General features: G+C 40.8%; 2 protein-coding genes across 4 annotated transcripts in view; one reads left to right on the forward strand and one right to left on the reverse strand.

The window, feature by feature from the left end:
• TTI1 (TELO2 interacting protein 1) overlaps window positions 1-3,533 on the reverse strand; it is a 47,759-nt gene extending 44,226 nt beyond the window's left edge. For 2 of the 3 annotated variants that reach the window (XR_006607868.1, XM_004746455.3), the window contains exon 1: window positions 3,435-3,532. The gene's annotated coding sequence lies outside the window, so the exon portion shown is untranslated. Of the gene's footprint in view, window positions 1-3,434 lie in introns of all 3 variants that reach the window. The other variant, XM_004746457.3, reaches the window with a different exon arrangement.
• Window positions 3,534-3,557: 24 nt separating this feature from the next.
• The window catches only part of RPRD1B (regulation of nuclear pre-mRNA domain containing 1B), a 50,887-nt gene continuing 32,316 nt past the window's right edge, over window positions 3,558-22,128 (forward strand). The window contains exons 1-3 of the mRNA XM_004746454.3: window positions 3,558-4,122; window positions 8,807-8,936; window positions 16,077-16,210. Coding sequence (XP_004746511.1) covers window positions 3,972-4,122; window positions 8,807-8,936; window positions 16,077-16,210 — 415 coding nt within the window. The 5' untranslated portion in view covers window positions 3,558-3,971. The remainder of the gene's footprint in view (window positions 4,123-8,806; window positions 8,937-16,076; window positions 16,211-22,128) is intronic.

Raw genomic sequence — 22,128 nt, forward strand, 5'->3', positions numbered from 1 at the left:
ATATGAGAAAAATTATTTAACCTTTGACCAGCCTTACAACTTTTAAAACCTGAATTTGTCATTTAAAAACTCAAAAAAGAAAAAGAAAACAAATCCACAGGCCCAGAAGGTTTCACTGGGAACTTCTACCAACCATTTAAGGAATTAGCACCAATCCTACCCAACCTTCTAGAAAAAGGAGGAAATCTTTTCAACCTGTTTTATGAAGCTAGTACTACCCTGATACCAAACCTACCAAAGACAATATGTAAATAAAAAAGCTACACACCAATTTCCTTCCTGAACACAGATGCAAAAATCCTAAACAAAGATTATAAAATAAAATTTGGCGGCATGTAAAAAGAATTATATGCCATGAGAAAGCAGAGTTTATGCTAGGGATGGAAGGCTAACTCGATATTTGAAAATGAATCAGTGTAATTAATATTAATGGGCTGAAGAGGAAAAATCAGATTGTCATCATCTTATCTTTCAGACTTCTAAATGTTGAAGTGTTTTAGCACTCAGTCACTGGGCCTCTCTTCTTTTTTTTTTTTTCATTTATTTATTTGAGAGAGCTCACATGGGCATGTTTGCACATATAAAAGCAGAGAGAAGGGGTAGAGGGAGAGGGAGAGAAGCAGGCTCCTTGCTGAGAAGGAAGCCCTACGTGGTGGTGGGGGGAGAAGCTCGATCCCAGGACCCTGGGATCAAGACCTGAGCCAGGCAGACGCTTAACCACCTGAGCCATCCAGGCGCCCCAAACTATCTTCTTTCTACAGCTATTCCCCCTTATGATGCCCACATTTATACATTTATATGTTTAACTCTATCATGTCTCTTCCTTGAACTCCAGACCCATAAATCCAACTGCCTATGAGAGAAGCCTTTACTTGGATAGGTATTTCCACGTGGACATGTACAAACCTAAACTCCTGTTTTACTCCCTAAACCATCTCTTTCTGCAATTCAGAAAAAGCACAGTCCCATTTTTATGGTTGCTCAGGCTGAAACCTTTGGGGCCACCTAGAGTTTTACATCTCCTACCTAATTTGTCAGCAAATACTGTCCTACCTCTTAAAGACAAAATCCTGGGATTCCTATTCCCGGAATCCGACCCCCTCTCACCACCTCAACCCTGGTCTGAATCATCCTTTCACCTGCGTTATTACAACAGCTGCTCAACTGCTCTTCCTGCTTCCACCCTTGAAGCCTTACTGTTCTTGGCCTAAGAGCCAACAATGCTCCTCTTTTGCTCAAGAGCATCCAGTGAACTCTCATTTTGTTCAGAGTATTATCCAAAATTCTTCCTATGGCTTACAAGTCCCCATGGGATATGGTCCATGTTATGTGGTCCCTGACTACTTTTCTGAGCTCATTTCCAGCCTTCTGGTTCATATCACTCCAGCCTCACCATCCTTCTTGCTGTTCCTTAAAAATGCCAACAATGGGGACGCCTGGGTGGCTCAGTTGGCTGGACGACTGCCTTCGGTACAGGTCATGATCCTGGAGTCTCGGGATCGAGTCCCGCATCGGGCTCCTAGCTCCATGGGGAGTCTGCTTCTCTTTCTGACCTTCTCCTTGCTCATGCTCTCTCTCACTGTCTCTCTCTCAAATAAATAAATAAAATCTTTAAAAAAAAATGCCAACAATGGTCTAACAGTTGCATTTAGTTTTCCCTCTGCCTTGAACAACATTCTACCATACGGCATATGGCTTGTTCTCTCGTTTCTTTCAGGGCTCTAATCAAATGTCACCCTGCCAATGAGGCCTTTTCTAACCAGCATATTTAATAGACTCCTATTCTCCCACAAATGCATTCCTCATCCTCCTTGATTTTTATTTAAATTAGGTATCATTTTCTAACTTGTTTTATACGTGTTTTTTTTTTTTTTAAATCTACCTCTTCTTGTAGGAGGTAAGCTTCTGGGGACACAGATTCTTTTTGCTTAAAATAGTGCTTGAGACATAGTGCTCAAAAATTATTAGCTGAAAGAATCAATCTGTGACTCAGAAGTGAAGACTTTGGGATCAGACATCAGATAACCTTGATTTGACTCCTAGCTCGGTCATTTTCTATATCCAAGTGATATTGGACAGATTACTCACCTATGTTTTATGTTTTCTCATCTTTCAAATAGTGATAATAATCCTCATCACACAAAACTATTTTAAGGATTAAATAAAACAAAGTACGTAATGTGCTTAATACAGAGTGACTTGGTGTTAAGTGTTCAGTAGATGACAGTGCTACTTAATATAGAAACATGGTCAAGATTGGGGCTCAAAGGCCCTCGGTTAAAATTATGACTAGATATTGACTGTGTAATTTTAGGGCATTTACCTTTTTAATATTAATTCACTCCATCAGCTATGAATAATGTGGTGGGATGAGAAAAATGCTTAAGATGCAGTCCTTTCCCTCTAATCTTAGTTATGTGATCTTGGGTAGGTTACCTAACTTCTCTGTGCCATTTCCTCATTGAGAATAACATAGAGAGTTATTCTCAAATGAGAATAACATAGTAACTACCTTATAGCTTTGTCATGAGGATTAAATGTGTTACTATGTGAAAACAATGTCTAGCCCTTAGAAATTGCTCACTATATTGGCTACGATATTGATTACGATGATTCTAGTCTGGAAGAGGAGTGAAAGCATTAAGGCAAAGAACTACAATATGGTGCAGTGAGAGAAAAAATAGTCATCAACTAGGAAAATGTCTCTTAACTGGAGTTTGCCCCTAACTGGTAAATGCCATGCTAATCGGGAAATTTTGAAACTGCTGTCTACAATAACCTAACTTCCTACTACCAATCCCACAGCAGCTGGAAAGACAAATTTCTCTGATTTGATAACTGGAATTTAAAACTTTTTATTAAACATAGATAAAGAGGTTGCAGTCTCAAACGGCGTTTTAAAGGTCAAGGGAACCATTGACTTCCCTGCCCCAACTCTCAAAAAAGTTAACATATTGCTTAAATTTCAGAACGATTAAATGGACTCCCCAGAGGGCAAGGGCAGCATGTAATTCCCTGAACGAAACAACCAAATTAAGGGCACAAAGGTGTGTTTTATGGCAGTGCTGTCGCGACTAAACGTCAGTACAGGATATTAAAGGGTGGTCCTGGAGGCTGAGTGGGAGCACACCAGGTGAGAAGTGGGGGGAGGCCTCACCTTTGGAGAAAAAACAGAGCAAGAGCCAAGGCGTGAAAAGTGCACGTGGGTGGCTCGGCACAACTAAAAGGAAGCTTTGGCGGGCGGGGGATGGGCGGGGGGACAGCCAGAGAGCAGGACGTGTACAGAGAAGAGTTCGGACTGGGGTCTGCCAGATGAGGGAGAAAGCCCCCCCTCCCGTATATCCTGATCACGCAGCATCAGCGTCCCCTCGAGATTCCCCTTTAGGGGGTCCCAGTTGTTGGGTTCCCTCTTGCTCCCGCCACTCTTCCCTTACCTCGTTTTCCAGCCTTTCCCTCTCTCCCGCCTCCTCCACCCCGCCGGAAGTGGCGTGCTAACTAGCGCGCCGTACAGCGCCAGAAAGGTTCTGCCGGAGCGGGAGAAACGGTTCCGGTGAGCCTCACTGCGCCTGCGTGCGGGCGCGAGCGGTCCAAGCGCCTTCCGGAGGCCGCCGAACTGCGTTTCCCTCCCGGTCTGTCCCTTTCGAAGTACCCTGAGCGAGATTCAGGGAGGCCACCGCCACTGGAGGGGCGTTTTTCTCTAGCTCTGACACCTCCGGGTGCCCAGCTACTCCGGCCCTTCCCCTTTGACCCTGCTCTCGGCGGGGTGAGAGGTCGGTGGCCATCTTGTGGCGGCGGCGCGGGCGGCTGTTACTGCGGAGACCCATCCCCTCCCCCTCCTTACCCCCCTGGCAGTCTGTCAGTCTGTAAAGAGCCTCGCAGGCAGTCAGGTGAGGCCCCGGCCTCGTGCCGTCGCTCTTCCCGCCGCACTGGGCGGCCCAGGCCGCTCCCTGCAGGGCCCCATCGCCGCCACCATGTCCTCCTTTTCCGAGTCGGCGTTGGAGAAGAAGCTCTCGGAGCTGAGCAACTCTCAACAGAGCGTGCAGACCCTGTCCTTGTGGCTCATCCACCACCGCAAGCACGCGGGACCCATCGTCTCTGTGTGGCACCGCGAGCTCCGCAAAGGTAAACACCCCCAGTGCAGCCCCTTGGGCCCTCCCCTGGATTGACCTCTCCCCAGCCCATTCCCGAGGCTCCTCTAGCTTCTTAGTTGAAGCCTGCTTTCCAAGCCCGGGCCTCTGATTGCGCTTCTGAGGTTGGTGACAGTGTTATCCCCATTTCTCGGAAAAGGAAACTGAGGCCTGGGAAGGTTTAGGATACTTGTCTGCGGTTCCCAGACTCCCAGTTCAGCCAGCCCTTTTCCCCCCCGCAGACTACTCCTGACACTTGTGACTATTATTATCTGGAAAGCTTTGCAGAGGGCATTGGCCCTAGGCTGTTGTGTGCCAGGCACTTTGCTGGGCATTTGGAATAAGAGCCAAAGGACTCTGGAGTAAGACTGCCTAGATCGAGTCCTGGCTTAGCCACTTATTTAGCTGAGTGATACTGGGCTAGTTTCTTCATCTCTCTGTGCGTCTGTTTTCTCATCTGTAAAACGAGACAAGGATGGCTGCCACTTACAGAGCCTTTATTCTGTGCCAGTCACTATGCTGAGACCTTTATGAATATCCTCACATTTTAGTCCTCAGAATGGCTCTGTGAGGTGGGTACAGTTACCCCCCATATGGAGAGGTTAAGGGGCCACACTACCTAGACCTTACCTCTCAGGCTCCTCTTCTAGTGCATCCTTCATTGATTCGAGACCCTGCTTGGGATCCGACAGGCGTTCATTGAGCTCAGCCGGTTATGTGCCAGGCACTGGATTGGATGCTTGATAATACGTTGACTCCAGAGGCCATCTGCCTGGAATTTAAGCCTGGCTTTGCCATTCACTGACCCCAGCAGCCTAGCCTCTCTGACCCTCAGTTTCCTTACCTATAAAATGGAGGCGATGAAAACTGGTATTTACTGTGCCTTTAATTATGTGCCAGGTGCAGTACTGATATCTTTACATACATTGTCATTTTTTAAATTCTCAGAGTTCTCTGGAGTAGGAACTTTGCAGATGAGGAAAAACTGAGGCTCAAACAACTTGCTGTGGTAAGGAGTAAACAGGATAATCCAAACGAACATCCAGCATGGTGTCAAGCACAGTATAGGCGTTTCATAAATAATGGTGAAATGGGACTACTGATTACTCAGTGTGAGGCATGGTCTTTGCCTTCAAGTTAGGGAAGGTAGGCACCTTCACAGCTGTTCCCTTAATGATTCCATAGCAGAAAGCTGAGGAAATGGAGCTTAGAACCACTTTGGGCAGCCTCTGTGTAGTAGGCCCTTTATAATATAGGAAGTAACTTTACGTGTGTTTTCCACCATCTGTGAGATGGAGACTCCCACCTGAATGGTTAAGTGGTATTTTCATTGCCTTACAGCTAGTGAGGCTAGACTACATCAGGCTGTCAGACAGGAAAATCCAAGATTCTTTGAGGAGACCTGGTTCTAGCCTTTTAGCACAGACTCCCCTTTCCACAAGCATGTGCCATTCTGAGATAGGGATCCCTTCTTGGCAGTTGGGGAATAGAGCCTAGAGCCCACAAATCCTCCTCCTTGTACCCTATTTGAGTTATGGAAAATAACAATTCAGAGACTGCATTCATCTGTGAAGCTCCTTTAACCCTAATCTCATGATCCTAGTTTCCTGAAACCTTATGTTTTAAGGAGACCAGCATTATTATCTCCCATTTTATAGATGAGAGTGTAAAGATAAGGAGAGATTAAGTGCTTTGTTTAGGGTGTATGGCTGGAGTATTAGCCCAGCGCCCTCCAATGCCAAAATTTGTGCTTTCAAGTACCCAGTGCCTCAGTCCCCTTTAATAAGTGGAAGTGATTGTCTGACTCCAACCAAACCCATATCACTTTTGTTGGTGAGAATTAATCACTGTATCCCACCCCATCCCACAGTAATTTAGCATTTATTCATTCTTAGTACTGTTTTTTCACTAGATTTGTGTTTTGTGTGAGAAACTGAGTCTTCTTGTTTCTTTGTAATGCCCATAGCATTTCGCATGGTACTTTTTAACACAGTTTAAAAATAGGTTAGGAGTTTGATTGTGGTTTTCAGTGTCATTTTCATGGTTGAGTAGAGGATCCAAACAGCACTACCTACAGCTTTCTGTGAAATGTTTTATATCCGTAATGCCCAACAAGGTAGCCACTTGCCACATGTGGCTGTTGAGCACTTGAAATGTGTGACTAAGGAACAAAAGTTTTAAATGATTGTGTTAGTTCAAGTGTTCAATAGCCATATGTGGCTAGTGGCTACCATATTGGATAGTGCCAAGGTAGAGATGCTCTTCCAAGCATCAGGATACAGCTTCCTAATAACCCAGTCTTCATTGATGAATAGAGAATGCTCCCACACAGAAGTGGAAAAAGATTTTGTGCCATTATGTTCAAATTGACTAGCCCCTTAGATTCTGGCCCACCCTGAGTCTTTAGAAGTGGACGTTTCTATCTGGTCAAGTCATTTCCCTAAGATGTTTACAGACTCTGTCTGAATTGTCTTGAAAATATTTACGGGGTTTACAGAAATGACTATTTTTTGCTTAAATGCTACTTTTATTCAATGCTACTTTTATTCTTGATGGGTTACTGTCTTTCCACTCGGAATAATTCTTAATTTATCGCTTTGGGCTCTGTTTTAGGTAGAACTTCCTTTCTTTATGGGGAAGTTTGATGTAAAATGCTCCTTAGATGAGTATTTTTTAGTAATGTTTTTGTATGTTGGCCTGAATGCAGTTAAATAGGCCTTCCCCCCCCACCCCCCGACCCCCAGCTTTTTTAGATGTCAAAACCAGCTAAACAAATTGAGTTTTTTTTTGTCAGCTAGTTATATAAATTTTACCTAGCAACTATTCCATCCCATTTGGAATGGGCATAGATAGGGAGTGAAAGGATCTACTGTGTCATATTGGAAAGACATCTGACTAAGTGAGTTGTCACCTGGGACTAGAGTAGAGGGTATGAGTATTTAAGTGCTCTGGGCTTTGTCTTATCACCTTTACACACGTGGTACTCATGTTGGCTTCAGGATGCTGGATGTAGAGGGATAAATTTTAACTAAAACCCCATTGCAAAGTTTGAGAATGATGAAAATTAATTGGCATTGTAAATAGTGAAAACTTTGGCTCTCTGGCCTCTTGGCTATCATGTTTGCAGCACTGAAAAAAACGTATCATGTCTTAATTGTCAAAATTGATATTTTATACAATGGAGTCTGGGTTTTTAAACATGAAATATATGGCATTTGTAAAGCATCACTCAGTCAAATTACCTTTGTTGAAGTTCTGTTGTACTTTGGAAACTGTTAACTCATAACATTATCGACAGGTAGTTTTACTTGTTGCAACATCCCAGACAAGGTTTACTTAAAAAAAAAGAAAAGCCTTTGCTATAAGATACCTTTGTAGCAATGGTAGAATATTGTAACTATTGACACTTTTGATCTGCTTTTGAATAATAATTAAAATAGTTAAAGATTAAATATTATCGTCAGTTAGCCATGTAAACTAGGTTATTACCAGAAGGTTAATACAGCTCAAGATATCCATATTTAATTTTATGAATACTTTAAGTCATCATTTTAAACTATTAAATGCTTTTAAAAATCTTGTTTTTAACTTGGGTTATTCTTCTGTAGCTACCTTTAAAAATGTCACATCTTATGCCTGCTGTGTCAGAATTTATACATGCTGTGTGCATATCAAAAGAAACAAGTGGTTTCTGAGAGGAATAGAGTTAAGGACTAGTTTTTCAGGTATGTAAAGGTTGATATAAGGCTTGCTTGAGTTTTTCAGGTATTTTAGCATTGGAGAAAACTTAGTGTTTTGGACTGTCTGATTGTGTTCTTATTTATTTCTTTTAAAAGAAAACTGGGACCAAAAATGATAGTGATGTAACTTTATGGTTGAGAAGTTATGTGCATAGAAGCCAGGAAATTCAGTAATGTTCCCCCAAGCAACTGTAACTCAGACATAGTACATGAGGTTTTTATGGTTTAATATATGATGCCATACAGAGTAATAGGAAATACTACATTTAGTATGTATAAGAGAGAAGAATTATGGTTTCTGTGGGAGCCATAATTTTGCATATCCAGAATTCAGACATCTTTAAATTTTCAATAATAATGTAGCATTAATATATATTTGTATTTGAGATAAACGTCCATTGGTGCATTTAGAGATTTCTCTGGATCGTAGAGTTACTATCATTGGTGATTGTTATAGGAATGTTCAGAGAAATTCTCAGTGTAGGAACATAAATTACAAGAATCTATTTTAAAACTGAAACCTGGCTCAGTCTTCATTCTGCAGTATTTGGTAATTAATAGTGAATTAAAAATGCTCATCTTTGCAATAGAATAAACCTTGGTTTTATTATGTCTTCTTGAGGATATTGACTGCTTATCCTTTAGGAGTTTTCTTTGGATTATCTTTATTTTACCATCAGTTATTCTGGTTAAAATATTACAGAAATGAAGATGGCCCATTCTTGTTTTATTTTGTTTTTCAAACTTGTATTCTCAAACCTTTTTTGTTAGTGATGTCAACAAGTTATTTAAGTTGTTGTTTCAATTGTAAAGGAAGCCTGGTCTCAAGTAAATAATACTTGTCTTAATATTCTTTAGGAGTAGCTTAGGGCAGAAGAATTGTGCATTGAGAATTTCCTTGGTGTAAATTAAATTATCTTTTTTTTTCTTTTTTTCCAGCCAAATCAAATAGAAAGCTTACTTTTCTGTACTTAGCCAATGATGTCATCCAAAACAGTAAAAGGAAAGGACCTGAATTCACTAGAGAATTTGAATCTGTCCTTGTGGATGCTTTTTCTCATGTTGCCAGGTATGTTTGGATTTTTTGTTTGGTTTGGTATTTAAATGCATTACCCTTTCTTCCTTACTGTTCTTTCCTTTTCTGGGAGAGCCTTTGCAAATTGACAACTTCATATTTTACAGGGGTGTGCTTTACAGAGTGTTGGAAAGGGCAAATTACAGTTTTATGTTCTGCTGAGCCCTTTAGCTGTCTCAGACGTGTAAACATTTTGATGTATTGAAGGAGTTGAGTCTAACACTTGTAGAACCTCTTTTTTCCTAGCTGTATTCACTTATCGAATTCATTTCTTGAATATGGTGTTTTCCTTGTTTTGGCTGAGTTGTCTCATTAGCTTATGGTTGGAACACAAAGCTAAATAGTACCAGGAAACATTCCAGTAACAAAACCTTAATAGCAAGATAGTAGTTGGTTATGCCTTCATTTTTACTTGTTTCCTTCTAGATGTCTAGATGTCTCGTTTACTAAAAATAGTGGTCATTACTGTAACTGCAAAGATAATAATTGCCAGTGTGGAAAGTAGATACTAAATCTCTGTCACTATTGTGTTTTGTGAACAAGAAGACCAGAGTATAGAGCACACATGTAACTAATATCACATGAAATTCATTTGATTAAAACTTCTATAAATCACTTTTATTTATTTAAAAACAAACTGCTTTTCTGTAGACACAAGTTAGTTGCCCAGGAGGAGCAAAGAAAAACTATTTTCCACTAGAATATTACTTAGTAAACACATAATAAACATCTTTGCAGAAGGAAATTGGGAAGGCCAAAAAAAGGAAACCAGTTCGTTAAACAAAGTTGTTCTAAGATCTGAAGTCTATGTGAAAGGCCTCAAATGTATCAGTGAGCCCAGCATTCCATGAAAGATTTGGGAAGTTTGAAGGATAAAATGAAAAGTCTGAAAGAAAGAAATGATACCTAATTTTCTAAAGATGGGAAAAAGATTTTTGTTCGTCAGCGGTGTAGCTGGCCCTAACTTGAGATGAACATGGACACTGAAGAAGCAGAATGCATTATGAGCTGGAAACAGTCCTGAACCCTGAACAGACTGCTAGGATAGCCATCTCAAATTGGAGCTGGGCATTTTCTTGTTTTGAGGAGATGTGGTTCAGTTTCTTAGGCTGTAGCTCTGCCTCCAGCACTGTCTCAGTGACCTTGGACGTATTACTTAGCTTTTACTAACAGTTCAGTTACAAGTTTCCTAACTGGTTAGAAGGGGACAACACCACTTACCTCACTAAAGTTGTTGTAGGGCAGAAGTACACCAGTCTGTTTGAAAACTTGTAGTACGGTGCCCAGTCCCCAGTCTTTGCTCAGTTATAGAACTATGCTAAATTGTAAACTTTGTGACAAGAAGGACCGTTTCTTTTTTGTTCTTCACAGTATCCCAGGCACCTAGTAAAGTGTCTGGCATAGAGCTGTCAGGTTTCAAGCTTTAGGGAATACCGTTTATGTAGCCTTGATGTGATTGGTGTTCCAGGAATTGGGCAACATTGTGGTCCACCCTGGTATAGTAAGGATTCAGTAAATATTTGTTAAATGAATTAATTAGGGTATAGGAAATTGACTAAAATAATTTCCTGTAGGAATAGTACACATAACATTTTTATTTAAAATTGAATAATAATCGTTAATTGCCCACCAAACCAGAAAGGGTAAGTAGGAAGGAATAGGAGAAGGGGAATGTGAATGGGCAGTACTGGGATTGAAAATTCATTTTCTGTTTGGTCTAACATCTTAAAGCCTATCTAGGAGGCGCTGTAAAAATGTCTTGGCAGATTCTGTGTATGGCATTAATGTGGAAAGTAAACCTGGTCCTTTTCAATGAAGGGGGAAAAAAAGCTCTAATTCCTTTTTTTTTTTTTTTTTTTTTTAATATTTTGCATTCTTCTTGTTCTCTCAAGGTCCTTTTTTGGTATTAGATTCAGGATCCCCATGTTTCTAAGCCCTTTCCTCCTGCCATTGTTAGAAAAGCCAGCTACTTGACTTCAATCCTGATGTACCCTCTCCATAGTAAGAAGTATTCTCTCTGGCTTTCTGTGCCCAGTTGATGAACAAAGGTAGTGGACCCATTAATATTGACCAAAGTTGATGAGGAATCTTTTTGTGATAACTTTCTACCTCCTCCCTCACCGCCCCCCCCCCAAAAAAAAACCCAAACCAAACCTCTCAAGTCAGAGGAAGCCACCAAGCTCATAGGTTAGATTTAACTTGAATAGTAGTTTAATTACCTCGACTTTGAACTTTTTTTCCACGCAGATGCCTTCTTACTTTCTCCTGAGTTTGGAGATAGTTGTGTGCACTTTATTTTTTATTCAACATATATTTGAGTGCCTTCCATGTGCCAAGAACTGATGCAGACACTAGAGTAGCAGCCGTGAACAAGGCAGGCAAGGACAAATAAAGGAGCAAGATACTTGCAGAGGGTGATAATATGAACATAATGAAATAGAAGGACATTCTGGAGTTGGATCTCCTCTAGTGTGGTGAAAGATGGCCTCTCTAAGGAAATGACATTTGAGGTAATCATGCGAAGTAGGAACAAACAGCTATTAAAAAGAACCTAAGGTAGAGATAATCTTGGCATGTTAAGAGGATCAGAATGAAGGCCAGCGTGGTTAAAACAGATGTGTTGAGCAAAGGGAAAAGCTGTATCTGGGTAAGATCAGAGAGGTAGGCAGGTGCCAGTCAAATGTGTCTTAAAAGCCATGGGAGAGAATTTATTCTGAAGGGATGTCAGTGACAGGTTTTAAGCAGCGGAACGATATATTCCATCACATTGCTGAGAGGTCCCTGTGGCTTGATATGGAGAATGAATTATAAAGGCCAAGGGAATATGAAGGGTATTGCTCTACTACAACCTAGAGATGACATTGGATAGGACTCAGGGCAGTGAGAAGATAGTAATAGCTTCCAGATTATGAAATGTTTACTTTGTGAATGGGTTTGCTTCACCTCCCCACTAAAACTGATAGGAGTTGGGAGAGCTTAGTGGAACTGGTAATGAAGGAAAGAGAAATCAGATTATTTCTAGGTTTTTGACACGACTAAGTGGATGGTTGCTGGTGTTATATGCTGAGATGAAGTTTGGGGAAAAGATGTGGTAGAGGAAGTCAGGAGTTTTGTTTTGACCATGCTAAGTCTGAGGTGGCTAGTAGATTTCCCAAGGGGGTGATGCCAGATAGGTAGATGTAGATAGATAGTCTGAAGCTCAGTAGGAAATTAATTTCTGGAGACATAAATTTGGAGTTATCACCATATACACACTTATTTACTATTGTGTCATGGATTCCCAAGACCACTTCCAGGTTTGGTGACTTGTTAGGAGGACTCACAAGACTCACCATATGGTTGTGTCTGTGGCTGCGATTATTAACAGTGAAAGGATACAAAGCAAAATCAGCAAAGGAAAAAGTTGAATCGGTGCAGTCCAGAGGAAACCACATATAAGCTTCCAAGAGTCCTCTCACAGTGGAGTTACACAAAAGTACTAAATTCCTCCATTTTTGAGTAGTGACAACATGGGTGAAGTGTTGTATACCTGGGAAGCTCATTAGAGTCTCAGTGCCCAGGGTTTTTATTGGCGTTGGCCACAGGTACCCTCTGCCAAAATTCCCAACTCTCAGAAAGAAAGCAAGTATTCAGCATAAATTATATTGTTTGCACAAACAGTCTAGGCACAGTAAACCACCCTGATTATCACTTAGGAAACTGGAGGAACACTTCTGAAACCCAAGTTTCCAGATGCCAGCCAAGGGCCAGTGCAGTGAGCAGGCCTTTCTAAGGGTGGCAGTCTCAGGCTTGCTACGCTCTTTTCTGTATGGTTGGCAACGGACCATTTCTGCTTCAGTTTCACTGGAGGCTCTGTTGGAAGTGCTGGGGATATTTAGAAAGAATTCCTACTTTTAGTAGGCTTATCACAGGGCTACTGTGCATGGGATAAGACAGAAACACACAAATTATAGTGGGTGTTCCAAGGAAATGCCATTAGAACTAGAGAGGAAGAAAAGGCCCCCAAGTAAGCTTGGTGAGGCCTCAGCTGGCACTTCAAGCAGCAATTCTGTGTGTATAATATGCAGTTTATACTTTTCAGATCAGTTTTGCAGTGATTGAATTTATAATTAAATTAATTATATTGTGTTTAAGTTATACTTATCATTTTCTGTTTACTCACTGATTAATGGCAAGGATTTTTTGGTGTTTTATCGCTTAAAGATTTTTCAGTTCAGGATGGAGTTAGTGCAACCTGGAAAGATAATTCCGTCTGTTATAAAACTACTTTATTGCTTTAGTTGTACCCACTTCCAAGTGCCAATGGGATTTCATTTCGTTGGAGCTACTTAAGGCAGAACCTCATGAGTAAAAAGACTTCTAGACTGTTCTATCTGTAGCTTTGAAACCTACCTGGCAAAACTTTGACTTTTATGATATTGCTCCAGGAATTAGCCTATCCTGACTAATTACATTCACCAGTTAAACTCGAGCTCCTATTTGACTTTTGCCTTACATGGTAAAAGCCTTTTGAAAATGACTTTGTGTCATTTGTTATCAGTTTGTGTATGTTTCCATCGCATACAGTAATATGGCTGAATCTTTACTCCAAACCAGTCTTGGTCTAAATCGAGTCCCAAATATTTAGTCTGCATTATGTCCCCCACCCTTTCATGATAGGTTTCTCTTTATATTAAGTGAACAGAGAATTTGCAGAGAACAGGTTATATATTAAAAGTATCAACCAGTTAAGTTTTGGTAAGTTGTTATTTGGCTATACTAGTTATTTTCTAAGATATACATTTGAGACTTCCCGTTTCCTTCAGGATAAAGGCCACATACTTAAATATGGTGTTCAGGGCCCTCATAATCTAATTCCACTCTGTCCCTCCAGATTCTTCTGCTATTTCCACATACCCCGTATCTACTTAAGCCACTTGCATTGCTCCCAACTTCTCCCTCTTCATCTTGTTCTCCTTTAGGGGTTCCATTCAAAGGAGAGGAGATAGTATGAGCAAAGGCACATGTGTGAGAGAGAGCAAGTTCTGAGCAAGGGATAAATATGTTTGAATGCCCTGGTTGAGGTGTGGAAAAGGAAGGGGCTGTTGGGTCAGGCTCTAGGCCTTGTTCTTTGTATTACAAGCACAGTATTTCATAAACCTCATTGAATGAGCAGATGAATGTTTAGCTGATGCATGATACAAATGGCTTTATTGTGGGAAGATGATTCTTGAAAGGTAACTAATTGTATGGCCTATCGAAATCTAACTAAAAATTTTCTAGAAAGATTACAAAGAGGCCAATATTATGCCTATTCTAGGGTGGGTAGCCATGTATGTGTCGGGGGGAAAGGACAGATCACTACCCTTGCGGAAGGTGCATTCAGATGAACAGAATCTAAACAACGAGTAAACTGAATAGCATATCAGAAGCTAAATTGCATGGAGAAAAATTAAGCGTAGGGGTGGGGAGCATTAATTTTAAATAGGGAAATTAGGAAGGGGTGCTTGAGCCATGTTCCCCCATAGAAATGTGGTTCCAGGCAAAGGCCCGGAGTCAAGAGGGCCAGAGTAACTATTAGGGAGTGAAGAAGGGAGAGGTTAGGTGAGGCCAGAGATACAATGTTTAGAATGGCTTTGTAGGCTTTATGAGAACTTTCACTTTTATTTTGGGGGAGAATGAGAAGAACCATTGCAAGTTTTGAGCCAAAGGGTGACATAATCTGCCTTGATGCAACAGAATTTTTGAAGCTTGAGATTAGTTTGTAGGAGGATAGGGGTGGAAGCAGGGAGACCAGAAATCAGGCAAGAGAAAATAGTGGCTTGGACCAGCTTGACAGAGAGGAAGGGGTGAGAAGCAGTTTGTTTCTAGATATATTTTGGAGGTGGAGTGTTTTTATCACCAGTATCAAATGATTCAGGCTTAGCTCTAAGTTTTATAAACTACCATTGATATTTTTTTCCCTTTTTTCCCCCTTCACCTCTGACTAAAAAAAAGTGTGACCCAAAAAAAAAAAAATTTTTTTTTTGTGCTCCGATTTAGTACTTTGACTCCAATGCAGTAAAATTTGCCACTACTATTTCCTAAATGATGCATCTGACCAGCTCAAGCTGAACCTTTAGGTTACCTTGAGTGTTACTGTAAATTTTAGAAAAGTGCCATCAGGGCATAATTCCTTTGTACCTCTTTCTTCTTGAAGTTCCTGTTAAAGATCTTGGCTTAGAAACTAAGGTGTCAGTGTATCCCTTCTTGTTGGCAGTCACTCAGAGTAAGATCACTGACATCCAGACAGCTTTATAAACCTGAACAAGTCATAGTAACACCATGGATGGTGAGAGAATTTGTTTTCCTTTCAGAAAGTCTTCCCACCCTCTTCCACTTGGTGTCTGTTTTCTGGTAAGCAGCTGTTGCACACTGAGTGCTAGTGCTAGTTATCTCATTGAAAATACTCTGTTTCCAGAGTACAGATATGTCAGAAAAAAAAAACGGTATAGCTTCTCTCAGATATAAATTACAAAGGGCTATGTTATGCTCAGTGTGTTCTAAGATTACCCACTAGACACTTTTGTGAGAATGGGGACTACATACCTAACCCAGAATTAAAATAATGATGAAGTAGTTAATTTCAGTTGAGATCAGTCTTGGTATGTGTGTATGATTGTATTTGTAAGACATGTAGAGGTGTTGATGTGCTAGCATTGATGGGTCATGGTGAATTTATTCCCCATTTTTTTTAATCACTTTTTTTCCTACCTTTAAAGGTTTTGGCCCCCTTTAATTTCCAGCAGAATGTCTGGCCCTACATTTCGATTAATGTCTTCTTATAAAGCAAGCTGTCACATTTGAAATGATCGATTTTTGATAATTCTCTATAACAATCAGCAATTGGCTTTTTGCCCTATTTGCCCCATCTTTCAAAGGAGATAAGGACAGATTACTTCTGTAACATACTCCCTCTGTCTTCCCTATACACCACAGGAAGAATGTAGTTTTGGGTCAAATTTTGGGTATCTGTTTATCACAATGTGTCGTACTCTTCCATCTGTGTTTAAATATGTAACTCATTTAGTCAGTTGTTATTTTTAAAGTAGGTCTGTCCTAATTAAACACAAAAAATCTTAAGCTTATATCTATCTTTTCGTCTTTTCTGGGCAGAGAGGCAGATGAAGGCTGTAAAAAACCTTTAGAAAGATTGCTGAACATCTGGCAAGAAAGAAGTGTGTATGGCGGCGAGTTCATACAGCAGCTGAAGCTGTCTATGGAGGACTCCAAGAGCCCTCCCCCCAAAGGTAGAAACATCACCACATGTTTACAGCTCTTGGTCTTTGCCTACTTTCGAATCACATATGAAAAGCTGCAGTGGGGGTTGCTGTGAACCACCAGCGATTGTATGATTCTTCAGAGAGATGATCATAAATGATGGTGAGAATTTATGTAGTGCTCGCAGCGTGTAAGCCTGGTTCTAGTATTCATGCTATCCATCATCTCACACCCTTAACTTTGCTGTGTATTCTCTGTGGCTCTCTTCTGCCTTGGCAGAGAGTTTCCTTGCACAAGGGAAAGAAACAACAACATTGTTTAGTTTTGGGGAACTAGGAGGCACCTTGGACTAAGATTTTGCCCTGGCCCTACCACTGACCACTCTGGGGTCTTGAATATGTCCCTTAGCCCTTTTAGAGCTTGGTTTCAATAAATATCGGTGTGGTTTTGGAACATGCTTTTGATGTTTGTCAGCTTGCTGTCTGTAATTGATTTTGGTCTTTACTGAACCCAGAATATCCTCTAGAAGTATGTACATGTATGTGTGTGACCTCACGGAGTCCTCTTAAGAGCTGCTTTTTCTTTAAAGAGGAGTCAGATCAAACATTATTTGGTTTGTGGGTTTGTGGTTAGTTGGCGCGGTTTAATTCTAGTTGGCATGGTGTGTTTCTGAGCTACAAATTTGATCTGACTGCACACGAACTCATTGTCTGGAAGGATAAGTCTAAGTACTAAGGTAGTACTTAGGATCATCTGTAATCTGAACTCATATACTTTTCCAGATTCTTCTTCCATTTCTTCACATATGCTATGGTCTTTGGCCATATCTAGCAGTTTCCTTTCTGGGTGCTCTCAGGGTACCTCTTCCTTTGCATCTGGTGTTACCTCTGCCTAAAGTGTCCTCTGCTGTTTTCACTGCGTGGTGAACTCAGTCTTTAGGAATGCTCTTCTCATTTTGTTGTTTTCCCTTGTCTAGGCACATGTAGCCCTTCCCTCCATGTTCCTCTGGTACTTTGTATATGCCTCTGCTATGGCATTTAACCATGGTTAGTTTACCTGATAATATCACTCATTCAGCAACCCTTTATTTTGTACCTTTCATGAGATCTTCCAGGTCTGAGTTTACATGCATTTTAAGATGGGGCAACTTTCGGGGCGCCTGGGTGGCTCAGTGGGTTAAGCCGCTGCCTTCGGCTCAGGTCATGATCTCAGAGTCCTGGGATCGAGTCCCGCATCGGGCTCTCTGCTCGGCGGGGAGCCTGCTTCCTTCTCTCTCTCTCTCTCTGCCTCTCAGTGTACTTGTGATTTCTCTCTGTCAAATAAATAAATAAAAAATCTAAAAAAAAAAAAAAAAAAAAAAAAAAAGATGGGGCAACTTTCCCGTAAAACTACAAGTTAGAGGCTTTGTAAGAAGGACGTAAGTGCTTTCAACTGTAGGTCATTGTTTTTTTTTGTTTTTGTTTTTAAAGATTTTATTTATTTATTTGACAGAGAGAGAGAGATCACAAGTAGGCAGAGAGGCAGGGGGAGGCAGGTTCCCTGCTGAGCAGAGAGCCCGATGCAGGGCTCGATCCTAGGACCCTGAAATCATGACCTGAGCCAAAGGCAGTGGCTTAACCCACTGAGCCACTCAGGTGTCCCTGTAGGTCATTGTTTTACTTAGAGTTGATGGGAAACAGTTTTGAAGTCACTCTGGATGTAGCTTCTGAAAAGCAAGGTGTTCCCTACTTTGGATTCTGGTCGTGTTTGTATTGTATCTTTTGGAGGTGTTCTGGACAGTGTTGGAGAATTATTCAGCATTCTCTACTCTGAGACTTCATTGGTAAACAGTGCTGATTTTTTAAAACACCTTTGGGCAGGTAGGGAAACTCTGAAAGACAATGTTGGAAGCTAAGTGTTGAATTTCAATTCGACAAGCATTTGCCAGACATGTGCTTTGAGTAAATGGCTATGCTAGATGCTATAGGACTGAGCAGAGGGTAGGGAAATAGTTTCGCCCCTCGGGAGCAGTCCGGCAATTTGGGGAGTTTGTGGCAGTGGTAGATTTGAAAATAGCTCCATTGGGTTTTTGATTTTTTTGAGCACCTAGACATTAACAGCCATTGAGGCAGTATTCCTCTGTGTGGAGGATAAAGCTGATGTAAGGTGATTTCTCTATCCTTGTGCTGTAAAGATGGAAACATATACCAAAGGTTCCAACATGTGTGTTAGTCTGAGCTAATTCCATCTGTCTCCTCGCCATCTTCTTTGGACCTGAGTTACCATAATATTTTACGTCAGTCCTTTGACAATATTGATGAGTTCTCCAGAAGTTTATTTCTAAAATTATATAGTCCTTTTATATTTCAGGTTTGACTCATGGATATTTTTTTGTCTTGAGACAACTCTAGAATTTACCTTTGAAATAAAAATTTTCTTGTGGAACTTTGACAGTAGAGAATAAACGAGCTTAAAAATACCGTTTTAGAAAACTGGAACTTGGGTGTACGTACCCATTTCCCCTTGTATAGGACTCAGGATTCCTAAGTTGTCTGTTCTTGGGCATACTTGTGCTATCGCTGGACTGAATGGAATTTCATTATTTACTTAAGTCATACGTGAGTGACATAGTATCCTACGTTGTAGAAGGATTTAGAAAAGAAAGGTAGATGCAAAGGAAATAGCAATTATTGAGCATCTATTATATTCCAGCCTGCCTGTTGGCTGCTTTTCATGTTAATTTATTTTAAATTCTTACAACTCCTCTATGAATTTGGTATTATTTTCGTATTTCAGATGAAGATACTAAGGCTCAAAAAGGTATAGTTAATTTTGTCCAAACAGATATAATTAATAAGTGGAGAATTCATGTTCTGGTCTATATGACTTTAAAGCCTGTGCTCTTCACACCGTATTTTTTTCCTGGAAGCACATGGATTCAGTAGATTTGAATTAGGGTATGAATTCATGAGCAGGTCACCTAGCTTTCCTGGGCCTTAGTATACTTAGTTTAACTCTTCCAAGCAGGGGTTTGAAACCAGGTCTCAGAGGATGACTCCCAGCTCTGTCACTTCTAAGCTGTGTGACCTTGGGCATAGCATTAGATCTCCCTGAGCTTCAGGTTCTTCACTGTGCCATATGGCTATTAGTAATAACACCTCACAGTGTTGTCCTGAGATTACTTGAGATAACATGGGTAAATGTTAATAATGAAGTGATGATATGACTTTTATTTGAGCCCTATTGCCTGTTTCTGATACTCAGTATTCTGAGTTTCTCAATGATCCAGTGGCAAACTTAGGAGGAGGGTTGTTAGAATTTTTAGTCCCCCAGATTTTGTGCAAGATTAGCTCACATAGTGGTTAAGTGCACAAGCTCTAGGCCCAGCTTCCCCAGGTTTAAGTCTGGTGCTGGCGCTGGGCACTCAGTTTGAGATGATACTGGTGGAATGCTTTCAGAACGGTACATCCAGCATCAGACCTTGGCTGCAGAGCTCTCTCTTTCCGTGAGTAAAGTTTAATGTGTTCTGTTTTACAGTTGCCTTTATTTGGTAGAGAGAGAACAAAGAATACAGGAGCTATTGCAAACAATATTTCCTGATTCGTTTCTCATTAATAAAAGTAATATAAAACCTGTGGGTATTGGGGTTTTTCTTTTTTTTTTTAATTTTTATTTATTTGTTTTATTTTGTTTGTTTGTTCGTTTTTTAATCCCAGAAAATTTCAAGTGGATTTCTTGAAAGACCTAGCTTTACAAGTAGATGGCTGCATTTTATAAAGTGTTCAGGAACCTTCAGGCCAACTTTTTGCCTCAAAGTTAATTTTATAGTCTGCTGTAGTGTCTGAAATTCCAAGGTATCCAAGAGGCATATTAGAAATGCTTAGGGAACCAGGATTACTTGCATGTTAGCCGAGTATAAGACCGCTAGAGACACAGGAACAGGTTGGAGGATAGAGTAGAGAGTGTACAATATGAAGACAGGCAGACTGGGGCCACCTGTAATTTATAAACAGACTATAAACAGAGTGGTTGAGTCAAGAAGCAAGTTTAAATGGTATGGTCAGAAGCTGAAATGATAGTGGGAGGGTACCTGATCTTAAATTGAGTGATAGAAGTGGGATTGACAGACTTCCTTGGCTATTTTTAATAGCTGCCTGACTAGATTGAGAATGCTGGCCATTATAATTGCTGACTTTGTACAAATGAGTCAGGGGACAGTTAACAGAGCAGGCTGTCCTGTTTGTGTAAATGGAGGCATATGGTCATTTTTGGTATAGCGCTGGTATTTTCCAGACTCTGTGCCACCTCTGCTTTCAAGAAGTTTCCAACTCAGGCCTAATGACACTTTTCTAGGTATTCTAAGGATACAAAGAAATAAGATACTTAATGTTTCAATTGGAGAGGTAAGGCATGTGCCTGCCGGCGCCATACAGCATAGCAGGGCAGGGTGCTGCAGGAGTAGAGGAAGATGCTGGCTTAAGATACTGCTGCTGTTAACTACGGGTGGGCTTTGAGCATAGCTGGACATTGTAAATCATGAGAGGCCATTCTGGGTTTTTGAGTAGAGGCCTGCGGGCAATTCATTTCTTAAGAGTGTAGGCTAAGTTGGAAAAGGAGTGACTAGCGTCAGGGAGGCCGGTTGGGACAGTGGTCTGCATAAGGCATGGAAAAGGGCACATTTCTGATAAGAGGTGATGGGAAGGAACAGAGAGGAGAGATCTGTAAGCTACATCTCAGAAGTGTAGAATCTGTTGGAAGTTGGAACTTCAGGAGAGATTCTGGTGGTCTCCAAGGCATTGTATTTGGAAGATGGGTCCAGTGGAAGTGTTCATAGTGTAAGTAGGTAGCTCAGGAAAGGAGAAGCCTTATGAAGAAAATGATGAATAATTCATTTCCAGTGGAAATAGGAGAGAACTGAAGTAGGATGACGGTGGTTCTCTCTTATTACACCCACTTCCATCAGGATGGCCAAGACAGAAATGGGCCTGCATTATTTTCATTAGTTTGATTTCAGTCTTGTAATGCCATGAGTGAGTGCCAGTAGGAAGTGGTAAAAAGTACTCCTGTTTAGGGGGTGGGTGACTTTGGCTATAGGGCCCAGACGGAGACTGATGAGCTCCTTGACTTTGGACAGACTGCAGCTGTGGGCCTGGATATATGCTCATAAAGGAAAGCAACAACCTAGGTCTGTCTAAGGCCTTCAACTGCCCAAATTCAGTGATTCTGCGGGTCCTGAGGTGTTAAGTGCTGTGCGGTTTTTATATATAATAGCTTCTGTGTGAGAGTTTGAAACTGAAGGATTCATGTTTTGTAATTTTCTACCTTCTTTAGTGTATTTAACAATTATTTCATGAGCATTGTTCTGGGTGCTTGGAAATGGACAAAAAATATTAAAAAATTGTTTTCACTTACATGCTTATATTTTAGTGGCTACTCCTAACACATTGCCACTCTGATGCTTTATGGTGGTTAAGTGTCAGTGAGGGTCATACCACACACACTGCACATTAATTAGGCAGCTAGTGTGGTGCTAAGTACTGTTAGATATTTCGTATGCAAATTATATACTGTTAGATTTTCTGTTGTACAAATATAGCAGTCCTTGTTTTGCATAGTGCAGGACTGTAAAAATGACTATGTAGGCTGAAACCATGCAAAATGATCTTAATAATCGAGGGGAAGAGTTACGATTGTTCCATGACTTTAAAAAATTTTTTATCAAAGAATTGAAAACTCATGGTTGATTACAAATCCATAGGGAACAAAAAAGATAGCAACACTGATCATTACCTAGCATGCTAGAACATAAAACGTAGAAACTTTGAGAATTAAAGTGCTTTATTCTTTGAAATGAACTGCACGATAGGAGTGACCAGAGCTTGCCTTCTGGTGTAATCCATGGTACAGAGCAAGCATCCTGGATGTTTAGATCGGCTTTCAGTGGTTTACCCTTCGTGCTCTCCATGTC

This window comes from Mustela putorius, unplaced genomic scaffold, assembly GCF_011764305.1.
Source record: "Mustela putorius furo isolate JIRA1106 unplaced genomic scaffold, ASM1176430v1.1 tig00000743_pilon_pilon_pilon, whole genome shotgun sequence".
Taxonomy (NCBI): domain Eukaryota; kingdom Metazoa; phylum Chordata; class Mammalia; order Carnivora; family Mustelidae; genus Mustela; species Mustela putorius.